This window comes from Nipponia nippon, unplaced genomic scaffold, assembly GCF_047370975.1.
Source record: "Nipponia nippon isolate SJK-2023a ecotype South Korea unplaced genomic scaffold, ASM4737097v1 scaffold_6, whole genome shotgun sequence".
NCBI lineage: Eukaryota > Metazoa > Chordata > Aves > Pelecaniformes > Threskiornithidae > Nipponia > Nipponia nippon.
Window position 1 is genome coordinate 16,973,369 of NW_028262380.1, and position 22,370 is coordinate 16,995,738.

The 22,370-nt window shown below is 36.4% G+C and overlaps 1 protein-coding gene across 7 annotated transcripts in view; it reads left to right on the forward strand.

Annotated features, from left to right (window-relative positions):
* Positions 1-22,370, forward strand: part of CC2D2A (coiled-coil and C2 domain containing 2A) — a 68,874-nt gene that overhangs the window by 6,023 nt on the left and 40,481 nt on the right. For 3 of the 7 annotated variants that reach the window (XM_087737593.1, XM_087737594.1, XM_087737596.1), the window contains 11 exons: positions 5,276-5,364; positions 5,881-5,982; positions 7,850-7,951; positions 8,785-8,961; positions 9,137-9,290; positions 10,714-10,850; positions 12,376-12,507; positions 14,412-14,621; positions 17,296-17,402; positions 20,356-20,496; positions 20,924-21,080. In XM_087737593.1, the coding sequence (XP_087593719.1) occupies positions 5,276-5,364; positions 5,881-5,982; positions 7,850-7,951; positions 8,785-8,961; positions 9,137-9,290; positions 10,714-10,850; positions 12,376-12,507; positions 14,412-14,621; positions 17,296-17,402; positions 20,356-20,496; positions 20,924-21,080 (1,508 nt within the window). Of the gene's footprint in view, positions 1-2,504; positions 4,993-5,275; positions 5,365-5,880; positions 5,983-7,506; positions 7,572-7,849; positions 7,952-8,784; positions 8,962-9,136; positions 9,291-10,713; positions 10,851-12,375; positions 12,508-14,411; positions 14,622-17,295; positions 17,403-20,355; positions 20,497-20,923; positions 21,081-22,370 lie in introns of those variants that run through there. The other 4 variants (XM_087737597.1, XM_087737595.1, XM_087737599.1 and 1 more) reach the window with 4 other exon arrangements.

The following is a 22,370-nucleotide window of genomic DNA, read 5'->3' on the forward strand; positions in this document are numbered from 1 at the left end:
CAAAAATATATTTTGAAGTTGAGCACAAATTAGTTGGCTGTAGAGCCCATTCACATAAGCAGAAGAAAAGCGTACGTACAGAGAAATAAAGTAACAAAAATATTTTTTATGTGGTCCTTTTTTCAAGGGACCACAGGGTCCCACAATAATTGATGCATTGAATTAATTTTACTGCAGCTATTAAACGTAACTGTTTTTCATTATGTATAGAAAGGATAATTCCCCTGTTGTTACAAGGAACTGATTCATTCATAAAGAATTCTGCATACAGAGCATCAGTTCTGATGCTTTAAGTGGTGCTTAATGTAGTGGCAGATTGTTTCTGCACTAATTTTGCATGTTTATGCTGTTCATTGTAACCTGGCTTGTCTGGAAACATTTACAAGCAATTGTCAAGTATTTCAGAAGATCAAAAGCAGGTTCTAATCTGCTGCTTTCTAGTTTTCATTTATCAGAATGGAATTGAAATGAAGCATTTGCTCCAATGAAATAAAATAAGTTTTTACATGCTAACTGAACAGAATACAATGGTAGAAAAAAGTCACAGAAGGTAAATCAAAAGGTAACTTAGACCAGCTTCTCTCTTTAAGTCATTTCAAATCTATTTAAGTCTTGATACCTGGTTTTGGTGTTGTGGTTTGGTTTTTTGGTTTTTTTTTTTTGTTAGTTGGGTTGTTTTGGAGTTTTTTGTTGTTCTTTTTTGGGCTTTTTTGTTTTGACTTAAAAGCTTGCACCACTGAAGATTCCATAACTATTTAAGGGACTCAATTCCAATGCTAGAGTACCTCAAAATTTAAAAAGCTTTTCCAGTGTGTAACCACCTTCCTTATTGCAATTAAAGTCCATCATTTCCATTTCCAGTAGACAAAGAGAGCCTTTCTGTGTGCAACAACCTTTCGTGGTCTTGAAGTTGAAAGATATTGAAGTTTTTTTGTCCATTCCTAAAACTCTTCAAAGTCAGTCTTTGAGGAAGTGTGACTTCTGACAGTTCTTGCTTGCATGTTTTATACACAGAGAGATATTATTCCATCATTCAAACCATTAATAAATGTTTTAAAGACATTAGATTGAGACAGACCCTGAAAATACCTACTCAGTATGGGGTCTGAATTTATTAACTGTTACTTGCTTATCTTTTTAAATGCGGTTTTCCAGTGACTTGCATGCGCCCCCCACGCCCCCTGTCTCTCAGTCAGAAATATTTTGATTAAATGATGCTTTCTATAAGGCAGGCTCAAAAGTTGAGATGTATGCTTTTTCCATTATTCACGAGAACGGGTAGAATATGTGTTAAAGAAAGTTAAATTGGGTTGATAGGTCTTGATCTTGGCTAATCTAGGCCTTCTGTTACTTATTATTTTACTCCCTTTTAAATATTTACAAATAGGCTGAGTCTTTTTTGTAGACTTGAAGTTAGACTGGCTTGTGTATGCTTCTGCAGCTTTCTCTTTCCCATTTCTTAAAAAAGGCACTTGCCTGGGGTTTTGGAACTTGCCTGTTTTCCGCCACTTCTCAGAATTACTGATGGTTCTGATTTTGCTGCAGCCAGTTTGCTATTGGGTACCCTGCAGTGACCGTTTTTAATTAGCTCAGTCTGATGAATATTTATTTAGATGTTGTTCTCTGTTTTGTCATTAATTCTTACCCTGTTCTTACTCATACTGCATTCTGTTTTAGAAAAGACAAAATGCATATAGGCTTTTCCGTGTGTCGTCTCTTAGTGTCTCTGCTGAGTACTTGCTTATTTCTGTCTCCAGTATTCCTCTTAGTAAGGAAGTGGCTATGGGATGCTTGCTTTTCTCTTGTGTGTCTCATGCTAGTGATATTCGCTTTGTGCTGTGTTCTTTCTTTTGAAAGTTTCCAAATACAATGAATGCTTCTTCTTACAAATATGGGCAGTAAATTGTGTAATTTGAAAAGATTAGGATTCTCCCAAAGCTTTCAGTGTTTCTGAGTAGAATCATTATTAGTGGGGTTTATCTTAATGTGTTTTTCTTTTCTAAATGACAGTGGACTAAGGTCATCCTAGAAATTAGATTGCACTTTGACTTTGGTATACTAGGTAGCCTTTAAATGTTTAAGTTGTAGATTCAACATACAGTATTTTCTGCTGCCAGTAAATCTCTTGGAATAATATTGAATCAGCCATAATGTGATATATGTTCTGTGACATTACCGCTCCTAAGCCCTTACCCTTTGCTGTTTTATCTCCTTTTCATGAATTTAATGCCTTACATAAACCTGAAATCACCCTTTACTTAGACCTTGGCAAACAATGGTCTTTCGTAAGGGCAAAGAACAAATCAGTGTTTGGCTCAAAGAACTGACAAGTAATATAATTCTATAAGTGGAGATAACTAGAAAAACTATTTACCTAGAATGTCCTGTGTTCACAGATTAAAAATTAAAGAAAAAAAAAAAAGCCGTGCATGACAAAGCACATGTGTGAAAAGAGCTACAGTTTTCTCCTGATAATCATTTTACAGTTGTTCCAGTAAAAGGGACAGTGTGTTCTGTGTGGAACGATGGAGCTCCTTCTGGAAATAAAAGCTAGTTACAAAAGTTCAGGAGAAAAAGTAAGATCTGAGGATTCCACGTATAAGAAGGGATGTAAAGCATTTCTCTTTAAGATGTTAATACTGCATATATCAGTCAAAATTAAACGTTCAGTAAGCTCCTGAGAATTTCCAGGTGATCTCCAGGGCTCCAGTGAGACTGAAGAGGTCTGTGCAGATGGGGAGACAATTACGTAGCTAGAATCAGTTTTGTTAATGAAGAAATTAATTAGGTCTTTCAAAAAGAAAAATACTTAAGTGATGACTTTCTAAGCTATTAGGTATATAAAACTATGTTTTCAGCTAAAAATATTTTGGAGACTTTTATAGAGAGGATAACCTTGACTCTTTTACAGTGGTAGTGCAGTCCATGAGAGGGAGATGTGTACCTTCTCAAAATAGCACGCAGAAGACAACCATAATTGTGTTTAAGCTGCTGGAAGCATTGCCATTTGCTTACACATACAATCTCGTTTATATGGTACATTTTAAATGTTTTTCATTTGTGTTTATATGAGTGGATGGGTTGTAGGTATCCACTACTTTGTATTTCTGACCCCAAGAGCGTAGCTTCTCTGTAAACAACTTGATAATTATTAATTCTATTTATTTCATTCTTTTATTTAGGTATCAGGGAATGCAGTAGGGTACAGGGTCACCCTACTAATATTTGCTGAATCTACCTGAAGAAATCGTAATCTAAGCGGTTCTGATATGTGGAAGACAAGGGGGAGGAAAGCCATCAGTCCTTCAAAGCAAAAGGAGGCCCTGATAAGTTTGATTATCAAAGACACGTTCTCATTCAGTTTAATTATGGAAGAAACACCTGGGCTTTTTGGGAGCAGCAATTCAAAGGCTGCAACAAACAGTAATTCTCCTTTTCCATAATCACATGATTATCCAAGTTGGTGTCCAAACCTGGTATTTACTACATATCAAAAAATCTAACTACATGCCACTGATTTAAAACTCAGATTTGTATGTTTCACAAGATCAGCAGAGAATACTTGATCCTAAAGGATGTAGAGTTTTGATGAGTTCTTGGAGTTGGAGGGTGGGTTGTGGGATTTTTTTTGTTTGTTTGTTTGAAATCAACCCCAGGGGTACAGCTGTAGTAACGGCCTCCAGCTGGAATTAGCACTACTGATCACAATCCTTTGAGCCCCCCAGTTCAGCCAATTTTCAGCCTACCTACTTATGTAGTTTATATTTCATCAGTTTCTCTATGAGGGTGTTACAGGAAACAGTGCTAAACAATAACCACTGCCTTCCCTTCATCCACTAACCCAATTATCTCATCATAGAAAGTTGTCTTATTGGTCAGGTAGAAGTTTTTCCCCTTCATAAATCCATGCTGATGACTCCCAGTTTTCATCTCGTACTTAACATATTTGGCAATGGTTTCCAGGATTATCTGCTCCATCACCTTCTTGGGCATCAAGATGAGGGTGACCAGCCTGTAGTTCCCCAGATTCTCCTTGAAGACAGGAGTGATGTTTGCTCACTTCCAGTCCTCAGGAACCTCCCTTGATCATCACCACAAGTCTTTGAAAGATAATTGAGAGTGGACTTGAGGTGACATTGAGCAGCTCCCTTGGCACTCTTAGGAGCATCCCATTAGGACCCATGGATTTGCATATGCCCAGTTTGTTTAAATGTGGCCTTACTTGATCTTTCTCTACTGAGGGTAAGTTTTTGCTGCCTCAGGCTTTTCCACTGGTCTCTGGGGCCTGGTGTTCCTGATGGCAGTAAAAACAGATGAAGAAAGCACTGATTACTTGGGTCTTTTCAGTGTTTCCTGTCACCGGGTCCCCTGCCCCATTTTCCCGGTCTTACTTTTGCTGCTAGTGCACCTGTGATATCCCGTCTTGTTGGCCGTCACATCCATTGCCAGATTCAAGTCCGGGTGGGCTCTGGCTTTCCTAAGCCCATCCCTGCATGGTCAGACAGTGTTGTAGTATTCTTCCCAGGTCACCTGTCCCTGTTTATGTCTCTTGTAAGGTTTTTTTTTTTTTATGTGTGAGTTGAGTTAGTTCATCCATGTAGCCTCCTGCAGGTCTTGCTTGACTTCCCGAGTATGGGGACAGACTGCTCTTGAGCTTGGAGGAGGTAATCTGTTGATTCCAGAGAAGTGGCACAAGTAAAGCTGAGAGTAGCTTGTGTGTGAAATGGGAAGTTACTTGATGATGCTGTCAGTTGTACATGGGACAGGGTAAAATGCATTTTACTCTCTTGGTTGTACTAGAGCTATAGCACAAAAACACTGCTGGAGAAATTAATATTTCGTCAGTACAAAAAGCAGGTAGCTGTAAGCTGTAAAAGGAAGCAGGTCTGTAAATTCTTTACTGTTCCAGTCACACCTGTATCAGGATTTAGAGCACATCACCGTTCAAAATTACATCTGGACAGGTCTGGCTAACAGCTCATAATATGTCAGGTAATTCTTTTTGTATTTTTAATAGAAATATGTATATGCTTTACTCCCATGGTGGTTCATAGTGTATAATGAGGAGTAGATCCATCGCAGCTAAGGGCATTTAAGTGATAGTCTACAAGGTCTGAATTCCAAAAAATGTTTCATTCCTTCCTGTCTTCTCATGCAAGTTCTCTCTGTTGGAATTGGGACTCTGTATGGTATATATGGTTTTATTTTACGTAATTTTAAGTTTCTTTCAGACAATACTTAATTTAAACATGTAACTCTGTTTTCTCTGTTTCAGACTTGCCACCTGTTCCTTCTACATCGAGGACAGCCTTTGCAGAATTTTCTGTTAGGGAGCGAATGAGAGAGAAACTAAAAGCAGCAAGGGTGAGAATCCTTCAGAAGTCCTGTGTGGTTGACTTTAGTCTTATAAGTACCATCCACTTCATTTTGCTTGCTTAGTGCTATGTGAATCTGAATTGGGATATCTGCTTTTTTTATTTCTAATGCCGAAATAATACTTTGTTCATCTGTACAGTTATTTTCCAGTGTATTTCTAGTGCTGTATTTTTTCTAAAGTTTATATTTAATTTGTTTGTAATAATATAAAAGTTACCATTGTTTTATGATTCAAATGATACAATCATTACAAGATCCTTCTGTGTGTTTGTCAAAAAATTTCTTACGCTATTTTGAAATCAATGGATTTCCTTGTCAGTTTACTATGCAGTTTAATAAGGGGTATTAACATCTAGGTCTTTAAAATCACTTAAGCTGATTATATAGTTAACAGATTCTGTCTCTAACACAAATGTGCATAAGTTGTTGAGTTCCTGGGAATTATTGTAGCTTTGGTCTTATTATATTTCTATTATAGCTAAGCTATTTTTTTTGTTTGCTTAGTCAAAAGCAGAAATTTCTTTATTGCAAGGACACCCTAGTCCACGACCAAGGCGTTTAAAAAACATCAGACAAAGGAAAACAGAAGTCAGACTGGATAAAGCGGTAAGAAGGTGCATTGGGTCTTGCTATTCTGATACTGAGAAGGTGAATGTGAAATGTGAAATAAATCAAAGACTACACGTAGTCTTGAAGATCAATTTAATTTATTTTAATGGGATCAAAATTATACTACTGTTTGAATTAGTTACCAGGAAGGAACCTTTCTGATTATTGCTTTTAATGTACATATTTACCAATAATAATTTGCTTTCTTTATAGTATAGACATCATGCGAAGCTTCTGTCATTTACAGGTTCATGACTTCTGTCACTTAAGATGCCTTGAAGTATTTAGAAGTTACTGTAACAGAAAGGACCACTGTCTTATAGCTTTATATAAATTTGCACAGTGTAATTGCCAAAGGCTGGATATTAACTTTATGTTATTGTACTGTATTATATTTCCTTGTTATGATTTTATATTATTTATATTTTTTTAGTATTAGCATGTTCTTTTTTAGAAAACAAATTTTGTATTCAAAAAATAACAAAGGCTATGCCTGTGCAGAACTTGCACACACTCTTCAGAATTCACAAAGAGATTGCTTGCTTGTAGAAAATGTGTTCCAAAGAATGTGTATGCCCAGGAAATAACAGCATGTAGCAGTAACATTTTTCTCTGGAATTCCAAACAATATGAATTAGCCTGGCTAAATTGCTTGTCTAGGGGGGAATTACCTATTCATGTAGGATGTGGGGAGGTTTTTGGCAGTGTTTTCTTATAAAAAGTAATTGTCATAGCTTTCAGTTAAGTAGTATTGTTTTAATATGTTTGTCTTAGGAAAATATGAAAGTGATACCCTTATTAAAGTTGGTTACTAATTTTATATAAAGTATATCTGAAACCTTCCACATGTTGGTTTTGTTTCCTGTACTTATTTACAAACGTATGAAGTATTGTTTTGTTGTTAAACAACTGGCCATCAGGTTGCCAGGGACTGAGATTTTCTTTTTGCTATTATTATGTTCAAGTTTAGGTTGAATAAACGTAAACTTGAGAAATGTCTTCCTTTAATCTAAGAATTCTGGCCACAAGGTGGAAAAGCAAGTAGAATGTTAGATGTGTTTATGTTGGCTGGGCCTTATGAAGATCACTTTGAAGCACTTAAGAGAACTTGCTGAAGCAACCTCAGAACCAGTGATGTTTAGAGTAATCTGCGTGTAGGCACAGATAAGGCTTCAGAAAATTGGAAATGGATAACTGTGCTACCTCCTTTCTTGAAAAGAAAAGTGGAGTTTTAGAGTAGCCCAGCGATAACAGAGAGAGAACAAAACAAATCATCAAGTCTGTTTTTAAGCAGCCAAGCAATGGACACCACCTTTTTTTCAATAATACCAAATAGGCAATAATACCTGATTGCAGCAGGGGCTATATGAGAAGCTGGCCTTAGCTCCTTGATTCCCTTCCCTGGTCAGCAGTGTCTGTCAGCGGCACCCTTGCCACTGCTGCCTGGCTTGTGCTACCGGTCAGCTTCTCATTTGTAGATGGGAAGATTTCGCCTTGCTACCCCATTTCTTCCCCTTGCAGAGATTAGCATGTGGTTGCTTGTGTTCGGGAGTGCAGAAACAATGATCTCATCAGCAGTGAAGAAAGTAAGCTAACATTTATGCAGTCAACCCTTTCTTGATACTCTGCAGTCTATTTCTTGACCTGAAGGAGGAGGAGTTAAGTAATAATTAGGTGTATCCTTTAAAAATAAATACAAAATCAGTATAATTGTGACCATAGTGACTGTGCTTCTTTTTTGTTTGTTTGGGGTTTTTTCCCTGTGAAAATGGAATATCTAATCTCTGTATTCAGCTATTTGTCTTTTTTTTTTCTAATGAATCAGTAGATGTATGCTATAACTTATGTATATATTTTTATGCAGTCTGATAATGATAAATTTAGGGAGATGCAAGAGGATGAATCCCACTTACCATCAAAAATAAAGTTCCACGATTCTGTAAAAAAGCTTAAGCAAAAGTCAACAGTAAGTACCAATTCCTTCTTTTCAATAACTGATATTCCTTTCAATTAAACTTTATATGGCTTCATGATTCTTTTTGAAGAAGCAGGCAAAATTCAGTCATAAGCAGTGGAGAGGGTTTTATTTAATTTAAAAATTCACAAACAGTATATGCCAACAATTGAACTATGAAAAGGGAGCCTTCATCAAATATAAGAATGGCTTTGGGTCATTTGATCTTAAAAAAAAAAAAAAAAAAAAATCACGTAAATCCATCTGGACACAATTACCGGAGCTTGGAAGAAAAATGTTTCTTCTGTTTAAATCCTTTTTATTGAATGCCACCAATTGACCGTTAAAACAATTTACAGGTTAGTATATTGATATTTATTAGCCACAAAATCCTAGTGTTAATTCTTTTATTAGAGGATTCATCCTAACACTAAAGGGGCATGGGTCCTTCAGAGGCAAAACGCCACTAGAAATTTCTCTTCATAGCCTTCACCTGGATATCTGCATTATGGCCAGAATTTAAACTTTGGCATTTCTCATTCGCAAATTATTTATATTTAAAACAGTAAGTTGGTTAAAATTAAACCAGGTAACTTCTATTAATAAAAAACATTGGAAGAAATATTTAATGAAAAATAGTGTAGCAATAGAGAAAGTTTCATGTATCATGTAAAAATTTCAGTCAGCTTCAGCATTTGGGTGAGTTCTCTTTGAGATAAAATAATTATTATCCTGTGACAAGTGTTTATACATGCTGTTATTGCTATTATTAACAGAGAGTATCTTCACTTGCCCTAAATTTCTTATGAATGTCATATTAAAGTATCTTTGTCTTCTTTTCTTAGCTCCAGAATGATTTTCCTTCCGCTGAAGAAGCATATAATTTCTTTACCTTCAATTTTGATTCTGAACCAGAGTGTATAAAGGCTGGAGCCAGGAAAAGGAATGAACTAAATGAAGAAGGGGAGGCAGAAGAAGAATGTGTAGAAACCCATGAGGATGAACAAGAGGAGGATGAAACGGTGTGAGCTATAAAATAAATGTTCATATTTTTATTCAGACTTCTTGAATTAATTTTAGTCATCTAATAGAAAATGGCAACTTTTGTTTCCTCAAAAATTCGGAAAGTATACTTTCTAAAGATCTCCATTTTAAGAAATAGACAAACTAACAGAGACATTTGCACTTAAACTATAGGATGAAGACGTACGCCTAGTTAAAGATGATGATTTATTCATTATAGGGCAGACAGCCGAAGATTTTCTGGTAATGAAACCTGCTGATTGTGAAAGCTACTCTGAGCAACTGAAAAAGGAAAAAGAATTTCTCTTCACTCCCAGCATGCTAGCAGGTATGAAGATTGTGCTTATCCATTTTGTTCCTGGATTTTGCATAGCATGCCACCCTTTGATCTGCTGAAAAATCTTGTATCGGACTGTCTCTGGCAGTAGAGAGAGATTTAATTGCCATTCTCTGGCACTGGTCATCCAGTCAAGTCTGAAAAGGTGTGACAAAATGGACTAACTAGGAACATGCACACCTTGGCAGGTCACCGGCTGGTACGCTAGCAAGTGAACTCAGGGCATATCAGTTGCTCGGGCGTAATTACCTTAGTGCTGTCTATAGTAAATAAAAGATGGCTGGCCCCTCTTTCACTGTGGTTGAGTTGTTACATTATTTAACATATGCAACAGGTTACTGGGTACACGCATTTAGGTGCTAAGAGTGGCTCATGCACTGTGGGTTGTAACTTACACTATTTCTTCACTTGGCCACATCTGCGATTTTTTCCAAGTGGCAAGTTTGTCAAGAGTCATGTAAGTAACATAAGGATTTTTGTAATTCAAGGGGCCCTTTTCTTAAAATCTTATTTTGTGAATTGGAAAATAGTTAGTCAACATTGATCATGTCTCTGACCTTTTTCCCTTATTCTCATAGACCTGCAAAGTCTGAAAAAATTGCTTTATAATATCACTTGCTATTTAATATTTGAAGTGGAAGAAACAGAAATGAGTCTCTTGGTGGTCTGTACCAGAATGGTGTCAGCACAGCTTGCAATGTAATGTCAAAATATTTGACATTGGGTGCCTCTGGTTTCTCGTGTCTTGTAACTTAGTTCTCACCGCTTCCAGTGCGGTCCACTGTGTTCTAATTTAGGGGATAACGTTTATTGTAACCTTCAGTATAATCTCTCCCTGTTTTGAGATTACTCCTTGAAAAATACTGAGCTCATACGTACCAGTGAAATAATCCTGCAGGCAGGCTTTAAAGAACTCCACCTGCTGTTATTGGGCTAACATGACTTTTTATGCATGTTCTGTGTTTTGTACAAGAGTAGCTTAAGCAAACTAGTAGTGGTAGTTCAGATTAATCTTAGTTAAAGTTTCACTTTATATGGGAAAGGCTTAGAAATGTTTGTCTAGTCAGTTGTTGCTGCTAAAGGGTTTTTACACTGTTATGCAAGCAACTATTAAAACTAAACTCCACTAAGCTATTTGAAACATTATTTGGTGAGGAAATGTTTAATTATCTGTTTAGAAGACTTGTGATGCTTTTATGGTAGATTTAAACTGTGGATTTGTTCTGATTAAGAAAAGGACCTGTTTTGGTTATATATTTGTTTCTCTTTTCCTAGTTAGGAAAATATTTCTGACAGCATGCTTAATATGCAGTGCCATTCGTTTTTAAGAATGGCATAGGCTCTTAGAGTATTAATAAACTAGAACTACAGCTACAAGATATTTTACATGCTTTTCTATTTAATTTCTCATCAGTGCCTGCTTCTGAGAAGATGCCTGGAAACATGCAGCCTAGGTACCTTGAGGATGAGGGTCTTTACACAGGAGAAAGGCCCTTTGTATCACAGTCTAATCAAAATATTTTAGAAAACAGAATACTCAGACAGGAGGAAGTAAGTCACCACTACCTTTGTAGCTGTCTTTTTAAAATCCTTTATTTATCAGTATTATATTTTGTTATAGTTAGGTAGGTAGATGGCCGTGGTAATATAGGGCTTTCATCTTTAAAATGTTTAGCAGTATCAGATGTCTGGAAATGTGGATTTTTGTAGGATTGTGTTTTAGCGTATCCCAATAGTCAGAGCACCAGACTGGGTCTTAGAAAACGGATATCTTTTCCTGGCTTTGCTTGTAGCCTGCTGGGGGACAAATCACTTCGCTTGTCTGTGCCAGAGTTTAGTTGCCCTTACAATAGGGGTAATTATAATTTACTTTTTTTATAAAATGCTGTGAGAGCTAGTGGTATGTATAAAGACTTATGCAAGAGCTGGGCACTGTTGTTATTATTTATTAGAAGAATATAACAAAAGGAAGCAATATGGAGTGGCTGTTTTATGTGTCCACTGAAGATAATATAAAGTAACAGACTTGTAGAAAAATACTGATCAGACTGCAACGGTAATTAAATATTGGTATAGATTATCTGAAGAGGTTTTAGAATCCTTTTCAAATTTTTAAGAATGGCATATGGAAACACCCAGGAAGGTGGCTTGGATATATTTTATCCTGCTATATTCTCCTCCTGTAGACAGTACGGTGTGTATAGTTTAGAATAGATTTAAGCTGCTATACAGCAGTTGCTCTTTGTATTTTATTATGATTCTGTGAATTCTTTGTGGGCTAGCAGAGGTACTTTTGTGAATCAGATTGGGAATATTTGGATTTAAAATTTTTAACTGGCCAGCACCAGCCCAGTTAGTTTTCTGCTTTGCTTCACCATGTTACCGTATCAATGTTTGGTTCTAGGGTCAGCTTAAACCGGGCATGGGAATAAGAGGGCAGGCCAGCATCTTTCAGCAGATGCAGTGGTTTAAGCTATTCCTGAATCAGAGAGCAGAGGGATGAATTAGGAGAATGTTTAACATATGAAGCCATGAATAGCAATTGGTGTGTAAGATACTTACCTCATCTGCTTTCATAGATGCTGTTTAATTAGTTCAGGTTGTGGACTAGAAGAGTTGAGAGATGCTTTGATAAATGATCTCTCTGAGCTGCCATTTAGCTCTTTAATTCTTTGCTTTATGATTTTTATAATCCAGTTTGAAGATGTGGGTGGCAGTCTTGTGTAAAACATTACAATTCTTTCAATTTTAGTGACTTAAGAAAACATAACATGAAATATTAAATGATGTGTTGATTTTTTTCTTTTTTTTCTTTTCAAATCCGTAACACTCAATGTTGAAGGAAAAATTCAGTATAGTTAAAGTTTGAGCAAGTTCTTGGTCTTTTAATTTTAAAACTTTTCTATAGTATATTTGAAGATTTCATTTTGGTGTCTTAGGAAAGTTTTGGTTAATTCAGTCACAAACAATGCGTAGTCACCTTTTCTTCTGTAATTGCTTTTCATAAGAACTATTATTTTGCAACTTATTCCTATATAAAGTAAGAAACAATATAAAATTATGTTTTTATTTGTAGGGGAAAGAGTGGTTTGGTGACGATGGCAAAATCTTAGCATTGCCTAATCCAGTTAAACAGTCTTATACTAGGCCTCCAATATTCTCATTGGAAGAAGGCATTGCACCAGAACTTGAAACGGTGTATAGAAAGGTAGGCATATTTCATATATGTGGTTCCTGATACTCAATATCCCAGTTCTTCTGTACCAGAAACCCTGATGAGCTGAAGGGTTTTGTGCTAAGAACCATGAGTACTGACTTTTTGGGGTTCCACAACTGGTCTTTAAATGTGCTCTACTTTTTCAGGTACGTTCCACCTGTATTTTTCTGTAAAAATAAGGCATACAAAAGGATGAAGAATTTAGTTGGTAGTACTGGTTAAAATAGTAAAGTGACAGTCCATGACAAACTGCTTCAAGTCTGTGAGTCACTAAGGTCTCTGTGAGGCACCCTAGCATGTTCGCATGCCAAAGCAGGGTAGTTCCTGTATTAGTGTATATAAAGCTCCTCGTGGTAGAAACTGGTAAACAGACTTGGTGATCAGGACGGAGGTGCTCTCTGCAGCTTGAGAGAGAAATAATTGAAGGGCATGTGCGTGATGGTTATTTTACAGTGATTAAACTCCTCCAAAATAAGTCTTCACGTGCAGTTCACTCCTGTAGAAAGCAAATCACTTTGAGTTATGTTGCATCAGTTCAGATCTTTTTTTGTTTTTCCCTCAACCACAGCATACCTACCCTGGCAAACAGCAGCTGCACTGTGCAGTCAGTACAAATCAAAATAAGTTTCAATTAAAACCATTCAGCAAGCTTTAATTGTTCTGCCTGTTAGCACTCTATTACCCCCTTGGAAAAAAATGATGACTTCTTAGACTTAAAAGTAGATTGCTCTTTTGGGACACACAAGTGTTTCTGTCTGCTGCTGTTGATACAGATTTGAATGTTGCCCTTTAATTGATGCTTGTTACAAATACGTAATTCTCAGGGTGCATCCAGTACTACAGATCTATGCAGGGTGCTTCTGCATGCAGGAAAAGAGGTTGCTGCTTAGATCTTAGTAAAGATAGGCCAAGAGAGCTTATGTTTCAAGAACACCATGTTTACATGAATAGGGACATGTAAATACCCAAATCACTGTTGAAAGTAAGACATGAAGCTTAGGGGTCCTTTATGGGCAGAAAAATAGTTACAGCATAAGGAATTCAGAGCTGTCATTTTTATGACAGATTATGTCATATTAAATATATTGATGAGAAATTGAATGTGGAAGGATCAGGTGGACTTAAGTGTTTTTCGTGGCCATTTATACCAGTGATGTACAAGAGTTATGCAACAGCTGAATTCCCCTCTCAATCCCCTGTTTTCCAGTTCTTACGAAGGGACTGCAACGAACACTACATAACTAACAACTTCATCATTCATGGTACCACAATATCTCTGATGGATATCTCCTGAAGAATTCTAAGAGGGGAGCAGCAGTAGTCAGGCAGGAAGCACTGCTAATTCTCTTCCCATTTCAGTAACCTGAGGATATAAGCTATGATTGCCTTTCGGTTGCAGCGGGTTGAAGCAGACTCTTTAAGCTTTGTTGCTGAAAGCCTTCATTGGGCTTTGTTGGGTGTGAATTTCCCTGGCATTAGAATGGGGAAGCAAATAACATTTCCTCTTCTGCACAATCCAAGTGATCTACAAGGAAAGCTGCTCTCTGAGAGCTGGACTGTTTATCTTAAGAGCTTAGTTCTAAGAGGAAATAAAGTAATACTAAATGAACAGTTAAAAAGAGAACTAGCAGGCGATTCTTTTTCCAGTTCAGTGGCATTGTCTTCATTGCTCAGGAAAACCTGCAGTACAGGCAGATGACTTCTTATTTCAGCCTCATATGGGCTATCAAAATTCAGTTGTGTAGAATACCCATGGTGGTTTTATGCCACCCACTTGTCAATAAAGCAAAGAGGTTACCTCAGAAGCCTTTACAGTTTAAGACTTAGTAGTTAGATGTAGGCAGTGCAGGGCTTGTAAATCCATTTTATTCTTTTTTATTCTTTTTTTCTTTCAGGCAATAAAAACGACAGCTGCTAATCAGTATCTTGTTGGACCTGGAGATTTTCAGGGGCCGTTTCAATTGGATATTGATATTTCTGGACTGATATTTACCCATCATCCCTGTTTTAGCCGTGAGCATGTGTTAGCAGCTAAATTGGCTCAGTTATATGATCAGTATTTAGCAAGAAAACAGAAGAATCTTACCAAACTTCTCACAGACAAGGTATTTCTGTTCCATTGTCATAGCTTATTGAAATAATGATGTGACAGTTTAAGGTAAAAGCTGAATTTGTTTCTTCAGAGTAGAGTGGTGAAATTCAAGTTGTATGTAATGAATGGTGTTTTGTCAGAAGGTAAGAACATAAGTATTTCACCTCGGTTGCTGTGTGTTTTTAAGATTATGAATTTCTTTGATCTTCTGTTTAAAATGAACTCTATGTAGGTTCTGAGGTAAAGGGAATGTAATTGTTAGAATACAATAACATTTACATAGTATTCCTTAGAGTGTCCAAAATGTTTTTCAGTGAATGACAGATAAGACTTTACAGGATTGTGTATAGCAGCTCTGACAGGCAGACAGCAAAAGACAGTATTCAAGGATGGAGGGAAGTTAGTGAAGTTTAGTTTCAGTTGTTAATTAAAAGTAAAAGGAAGCAGTTTAACTTCACCAAATTCTACAAAAGTTGATGACCTGTTTCCAGGTATATGTCTGTGACAGATGCTGTGTTTTAAATGCATACTCTTGTCACATTTACTATGTCAGTCTTGTGACGTGGCAAAACCCTAGGCCGAACGTAGACTCTTCTGTTCCTGGCTCCGGTACTGACTTGCTGGCTGACCTCGGCTGGGCTGCTTACCCGCTGCGTACCATCACTCCTCCTCCGTTTGTACAATGGAAGTAATGGTAGTGGTCTTCTCTGGTATAAATTTGTGCATGGACATTAGACATTGTTACTACAATTCTAATGTCATCAGGGTGCACAAGAATATTTTTAAAGCATTTTAAAATGCTTTTGAACTCTGAAAGGATAACAATTCTTTAGAAATGTGAGGTAAATATTGTGATATGACATAGCTCTATGTAGTAGGGCTGGTCTGTTAAAAATTAGTTTGATTATTAAGTACATATAAATTCAGATTTCCATAAATGAAAGGTGATGATGATTCTCTACCTTAAAGGGCTACTATGAGGGAAAAATAATCATTGTATGCAAGGTCATTTTTATATTACTGTAATGAGGGTCAATAGGTGCTGTACAAATGCTTCTGAATTTTGGTATAAAGCGTTAGCTTATAGTTCTAATGCTGGACAAATATTTCATACAGTGTCTCAAAATAATTCTTTGGTATACTTTAGTCTGTCATTACTTTTGAAGGATTGGCTTTAATTTTCCATGAAACAGTGAAATAGGACATTTGGGTTCTCCATGCCTGCATTACAGGAACCTATGTGTGGAAGGGATTTCCTGAGTGTTTTCACAGTACTTTACCAGTATTGTAGGCAACTACATAATATATTTTTCATAAACAGATTTTAATAATTGGGTATTTTAGCCACCGTTCTGCTACTGACAGGCAGTTTTAAAACCTGTCTCCTCTAACAGTCATTGTTTAATGGCCAGATTGTTGCAGCCAAATTGTTTTGAAGCCTAAACAACTCTTCCTCCTTTTTCCCCTCCCTCCCCGCCATGTCCCAGTGGGCTTCTAATCCACTTCTGATGCTTGCTCTTTGTATCTTAAAATAGGTCACCTTTCAGTCCTCATTTTGGCCGGCTAAAGAAACTGCACTTTCTGTCTCCTTCTATAAAACATGCTCTCTGTGCCCCAAATGATGCTAGCAGCTTTCCATGTATTCAGTTATTCTCTTTCAAAATTTCTTTCAACATCTTTTTTTTTTTTTTTTCATATGAGCGAGTTTCATTTTGTGGTTGCCCATGTATGTTTTCAGCTGTATACTTCCTGCTCTGCAGTTACATTGTCTCTCCAGTTTGATAGATTTGTTTAAAAAATCTTTGTTCCTTGATTTGTAATTTCATTGCTTCTGCTGTGGATGTTAGTTGCTTTCGTCTCCTGCAGTGCCATTAACCATTCTGGTTTCACATTTAGTACTATCCTTAAGGAGATTTACAGCAACACAGTAACTAAAATTTCAGTTCCTATCCTACTGCTGTTTCTTATTTTTCTCTATTCTTGTAGCTAGTCCTTTACATTCTCTCGTCTCCACAGCCATGTATATTTTTGCATTCTCTCAAACTAGGTGTCAATCTTCCATGTAATCATTTGAGGCCTATCTTCAAATCCTAGTTGAAGGGGTGGCCTCTTCTCTCGACAGTATAGCTTCAAAAGTGCATTTGAACTGTACCATTGTTCTCAGTTCTGTCTTGTCCTTAGACCTTCTCTTCTTCCAGTTGTTACATGCAATATGTTACGCTTATATGCTTTGTTGCAAGGTGCCCAGCTTCTGTAAGACACTCATCAAATCCACAGTCAGCTCATTTTTGTTGTTTATTGATTTTCTAGGGTTAGCTTTAGTGCCTCTTCCTAGTGCCAAAAAAACCTTTTATAGAAGGTGGGTTTTTCTGGCAGACTCACTTTTTTTTCCCCCTACCCCTTTGACTGGTGAGCTTTCTGAATAATCCGTAGATCAGTCTTGTCCCCTTGTTTAGATCTGTCACAGTGATCAAAGTCAGTAAATACCCGTCGTACATCCAGGGATCCGAATTAGAATTTCATCTTGAAGAGTCAGCACCTTACAGACATGGCAAAACCCTGTAAATACAGAATCAAGACAATTCGGAGTTTTCTGTTAGGTAGTAACTAGTGCTTTCATGTCAGGGTGCATTACACTGTATGCCTCACAAATGTCAAACCATGTGTTAATTGTTTGTTTGTTTAAGCTGCATGCTTTGAGGAATGCTGTGCAATGTAGTATAGACAGTGGTGGTGCTGGTGTTCCAAGTCCTGTGGCACAACAGAGCATACCTGAATACAAAATTGAGATCAGGTAAGTATGGATTCATTAAATCATTGCTTTTTAAAACTGTATTCCTTTTTTCCTTTCCATGCTGGTAGAGAATGTTTCATGTCAGACTTTTAAATTTCGCTGTAAATAACTCTGGCAGAATTTTGAGGGCTTAAGAGTTCTTGCTGGTAAGTCGAGTCAAAAAAGTTATGAAGAAAATATAGCTTAGGCTGAAATCTTGATTCAAAAGTGGTCTAATTTGAATTACATTTTATTAATAGTAACTATTTACTGGTGTGTTTTGCACAATTAAAATTAATTAAAATAAGGTTTCAATAGACATCAGCTGAATGCATAAAGCTCTCACAACAATGCAAGTGACATAGTTTTCTGAACAGACAAAAGCCCTATTTTTTTTCCATCTTTTTCCTCATTACACAAGTGTTCTTGATTCACTTCCCATTCTTAGATATTTTGGCCATGTTTTTGCCAATGGGTTAATATACATAAAATGGTAGAATTTTGTTTTACAAGATCACAGTTATTGTTCTTGGACAGCAAGTGGGTAGTAAAAATATATTACAGGTTTTGGCTTGGTAGTGAAAGTTAGTATTATTTTTGGCAGATGGACAGTGGTGAGCTGTAAGTGTAAGTAGTATGATAAAAATTAAGTTATTTTGGAGATCTGTGCTGAACAGCCTTTTAACTAGTGGATACTTAATAAAAGTCTGAAAGTTTTTCACAGTCTGAAAGTAGGCAATAATGTATTAACTTATATAAACAGAAGTTTAGACTGATGTAAGGGGTCACATGATAATACGATATTTTTTAAAATAAATTTTTTTTTGTCTAATAATTCTGCTTTCAGCCTTGAAATCTACATCTGCTTACATGTACACATCCACTCGTTACTTTGGGAATTGCTTCAGATTTTCATCCTTAAAGTACGATGTCTTCTAATACATTGGTATCTGTGCAAGTCTATAATGTATTATTTTATACTGAAGGACAAAGTTTTCCTTCCATTGAAAAAGGAGTAGTTTTTATTAATATTTTCTTAACATGTCTCCTAGAGGACCAGGAGCAGGAGGTGTGCAGTTATTATACAGTACCTTAGACACAGGACCTCTCACCAGGGAAAGCATGAGAATAGTAATGAGAGTGTTCACTGTGGGAAGGACATTCTTGGATTTTGGCACCAGCCCTTGAGGCTTGCTTGATGGTTAATTGTAATTAGATAGAATATTCCTTCTGGGTATCTTACGTGTTTTTCTAGGTCTTGAGTGCTTTAGTTTAGTGTCACACTGTTATGACTCAGGAGAAACTCAGCTGAAGTCAGCGACATCAGTGTTGCGTAAGTAATGTGAGATGAGCTTGGCTGGGATTATTCTAGGGATTTTCGTATCTGTAATTCTTCTGGCTACAGCTCTGTTGTTGGAAGCTGTTACACAAATGAGGCTCAGATGGGCTCAGGAATTTTTACTGTCATGGTATTTAATACTAACTTGGACAACATATGTTGGTAAAAACATCTGACCTGCCTTGTCTCTCTTTTAACATTGCATTTCCCTGATGGTCAGTGTAGTACACTCATGAGAAATTACAGATGTGTAGCATGGAAAATAATGTAATTGTTTCCTCCACCCTCCAATAACATAGCTGATGTGTACTGTTTGCTGTCTGAAGATCAGAGCTGTAGTTTTCCATCGGTTTGAGGAAGAAATGTCATCTGAATGCAGAAAACTTTTTCAAATTAGCAATTTCAGCCGTACTGTCCTCATTTGCTGAGGAGGAAGCCAACGTGTGCTGCGGATTGCAGGTTTCAGGCTCTTCTGGCTGACGTATTTTAGCAGAGGTGATTCTCTACTGAAAGGTCCTGCTTCCAAATCGAATACATTAGATAAGTGTAATCACTGACCTGTATGTTCCTCATATCTTTAAGCTTCATCTTCTAGCTTCATCTGGTAAACAAACAAAAAAAGGTTGTTAAGCTGCATGGATAAGTAGTATTCTAACTGGTAGCCAATGAAGTGGAGAAGTTATTCATATTGCTTTCTGGAAAGTCTGTATTTCATCTTTGTTTATTATTGTTAGTAAATTTGCTTATGCTTTTAAATAATGTATGATGTATTTCTTCTCTCAGCTCTCACTCGGCCTCCCTGTCTTCTATATTTTCTGAATATTACGAGTAGTAACGTGTTAGTCTACATATTCTTTTTTCTGAATATTACGAGTAGTAACGTGTTAGTCTACATATTCTTTTTTTTTTTTTTTTTTTTTTTTTTTTAAATCACATTATTTTTACTAGACCTGTTTAGCTACCAGGACAGTACTGGAAACAATCTGTGCTTGTGCTGCATAGACATTTACCTTGGAAATCGGAAGTGTGTGTTGGTCATTAAAAGTGCTAATGAGTAGTTCTTTTATAAACAGATTAGAGGGTGGAAATGTGAAATACCAATTCTGAGGCTAAGAAAAAGCCCTGTTAATTTTGTTTATGTTAAGAATCTTGTATGGCTGTCAAAGGACTTGCATTACTTCATACCTTACTACATTACTTCATCTCCACAAGTTCTTTTTACTGGAGCTAGAAGCATGTTAAGTTTAAAACTTATTTTGTAATGTATGATTGTAATAAGCATTACTTCATAGCAGCAGTGTAGGTTTCCTGGGCTGTTGTTTACATGAATTGACTTTAAAATGTTTTTAATGATGTACAGCTGCAATAAGCATTTCAGAAAACTTTGAGATCTCTAGAGAATGAACTGTAATTGAAGTCAGATTGTCCAAAATGCAAGAGACTAGAGTACAGAAGGAAATCAAATCCTGCCCTCTTCAAGTCTGGGTTTTATGCTCCTTGGATTTAAACCACTACAGCCATCAATCAAATTGAAACCCACATCACTTGGCTTTTGGTATTGCAAGTTTTCACTTTGTTGTTCCACTGAGTTATACAATTCTGACTGATTTTGTGCATATGTATATATATTTCTAGGCAAACCAGAAGACTTCGTGATGCTGAACAAGAAAAAGACAGAATGTTGCTTAAGACCATTATAAAAGTTTGGAAACAAATTAAATCCCTCCGTGACTTTCAGAAGTTTACTAACACACCCATGAAACTTTATTTGAGGAAGTATGTTTTGGTAACACTTCTTGTACTTCATTTGCCATCAGTGGAGTTTTAATAAGATTAGTCAATTTGGGAACTTAAAATTCCGATATGAAGGCTGCAAAAGTAAGAATTTGAGTAGTGTCTGGCACTGGTTGAGCCTGCCACTATTCTTTTTGAGTTTGGGGAGGGAGGAAGGAAGGTTAAGATAACAAGCAACAGAAAGGAATTTCTAAAGGCTAATGAGTAAAGAAAAAGTAATTATATTCATTCTGAATGGTAACTGTCTGCTATCAACTCTTAGACTATCTATGCTAGTATTTTTAAATGGAACACACTTTTGATGTAATGAAATTAGTTTATGAAGAAGTAGACTTATGTTACATACTATAGACTTAATTGTAGCCTTTATGTTAATTTATGCAACATGTTGATAAGTATTGTTTTTAAGGGAAGAGGTTGACCAGAAATTAGATGAAAAAGCATATGAAGCAGAAATTCAGGCTGAGATAAATGAATTGCTAGAAGAATGTATGGAAGAATATGAAAAGAAAATGGAGGAGTATAAAACTGAGCTACAAGAGTGGAAATCCTGGAAGAAGACACAGGTTTGTTTAAATCATTCAGTTTCACAAAAAATAAAATTAGTGCTAAATGTGTTCAAAATTTGTCCTTCTAATACAGAAAAAAAATCTATTTCAGACTAGTTATGCATAAATTTTGTAATGTATTTGGATACATTCTGTCTACTTAGAATTTGTTAGTAAATTAATTGTTAATTAAAAAACTAAAATGTGCTAGTTTTTGTGCAGCATTGTCTTCCTGCTATTGATTTTCATCACTTCAGCAGTGCTATTTTAAAATCTGATGGTTTTGCAGCATTCCCATTAAATTCATGTCCTTCTTGCAAAGAAAAAACGCTGATGAATTTTGTGCATGTGTAAGTGGTGAAGCAAAATAATTACGGGTGTTTCTAATGAATAAGCAGTTGATGTAATTCCGTGTAAATTTATGTTCGAGGAATGTCCCAGAAATGAAAAATTTAATTAATGTTCTAGCCTTTTACCTCTGAAAAGCTTTATTGCTAATAATCTGTACTGTAGTTAAGGCCTTGGTTGTGCTTCAAGGGGATATTGACAAATACAGGAGGTAGAACAATACACTGCAACAGGATGATCTTTGAAATAGCCTGTGGCAGTACCAGCAAAATCGGACTTGCTTTCATAGTTATGTGGCAGTATACTGGATACCCCAGGGTAATGGCAGTTATACTTGAATATAATTACTGCCCAGTTTGAACACTGGAGGGTTTTGGATACCAAAGCAAAATAAAGTTTAAGGAAATGCTTCAAATACAGTTTTCAAGAATCTAGTGCATCTGCTGATACTTTTATGGAAAGTTTTTTTCATGTAGCATCATCTATGAAAGGCACTTAAAATGTTTGAGGGGAAGCTGATCTGTTGGTATTGGAAATTCCTGTTATCACACCACTAGTGGGCACATGACTTATTAGTATCATGTCAATTCACTTGTAGAATAAGATGACTAAATGTAAACCTTAAAATGAAAGTAGTCTTGAGCATTGATCCTAATGGGAACTCTTCATCTACCTCTAGCCAGTTATGCCTTCACAAATACCATCGTGGTATTGGTTCCAGCCAAAGCTGCTCTCAGCATCTTTTTCATGTGTTAGTCACAAACTGTCTTGAGACTGAGATGATTGTCGTTCTTTCCCTTTAGAGTGAAATGTAGTACACAGACCTTCCTTTCATGCCCAGAAGTACTTTATTTTATTTTACTCAAAGTACGTGTCAGTCACTGCTGTTGGTGTCTTACTAGCACAGATCACATGAATCTAAGGAAGACATTTGCGGTAGAAGAGACTAGATCAATTTTA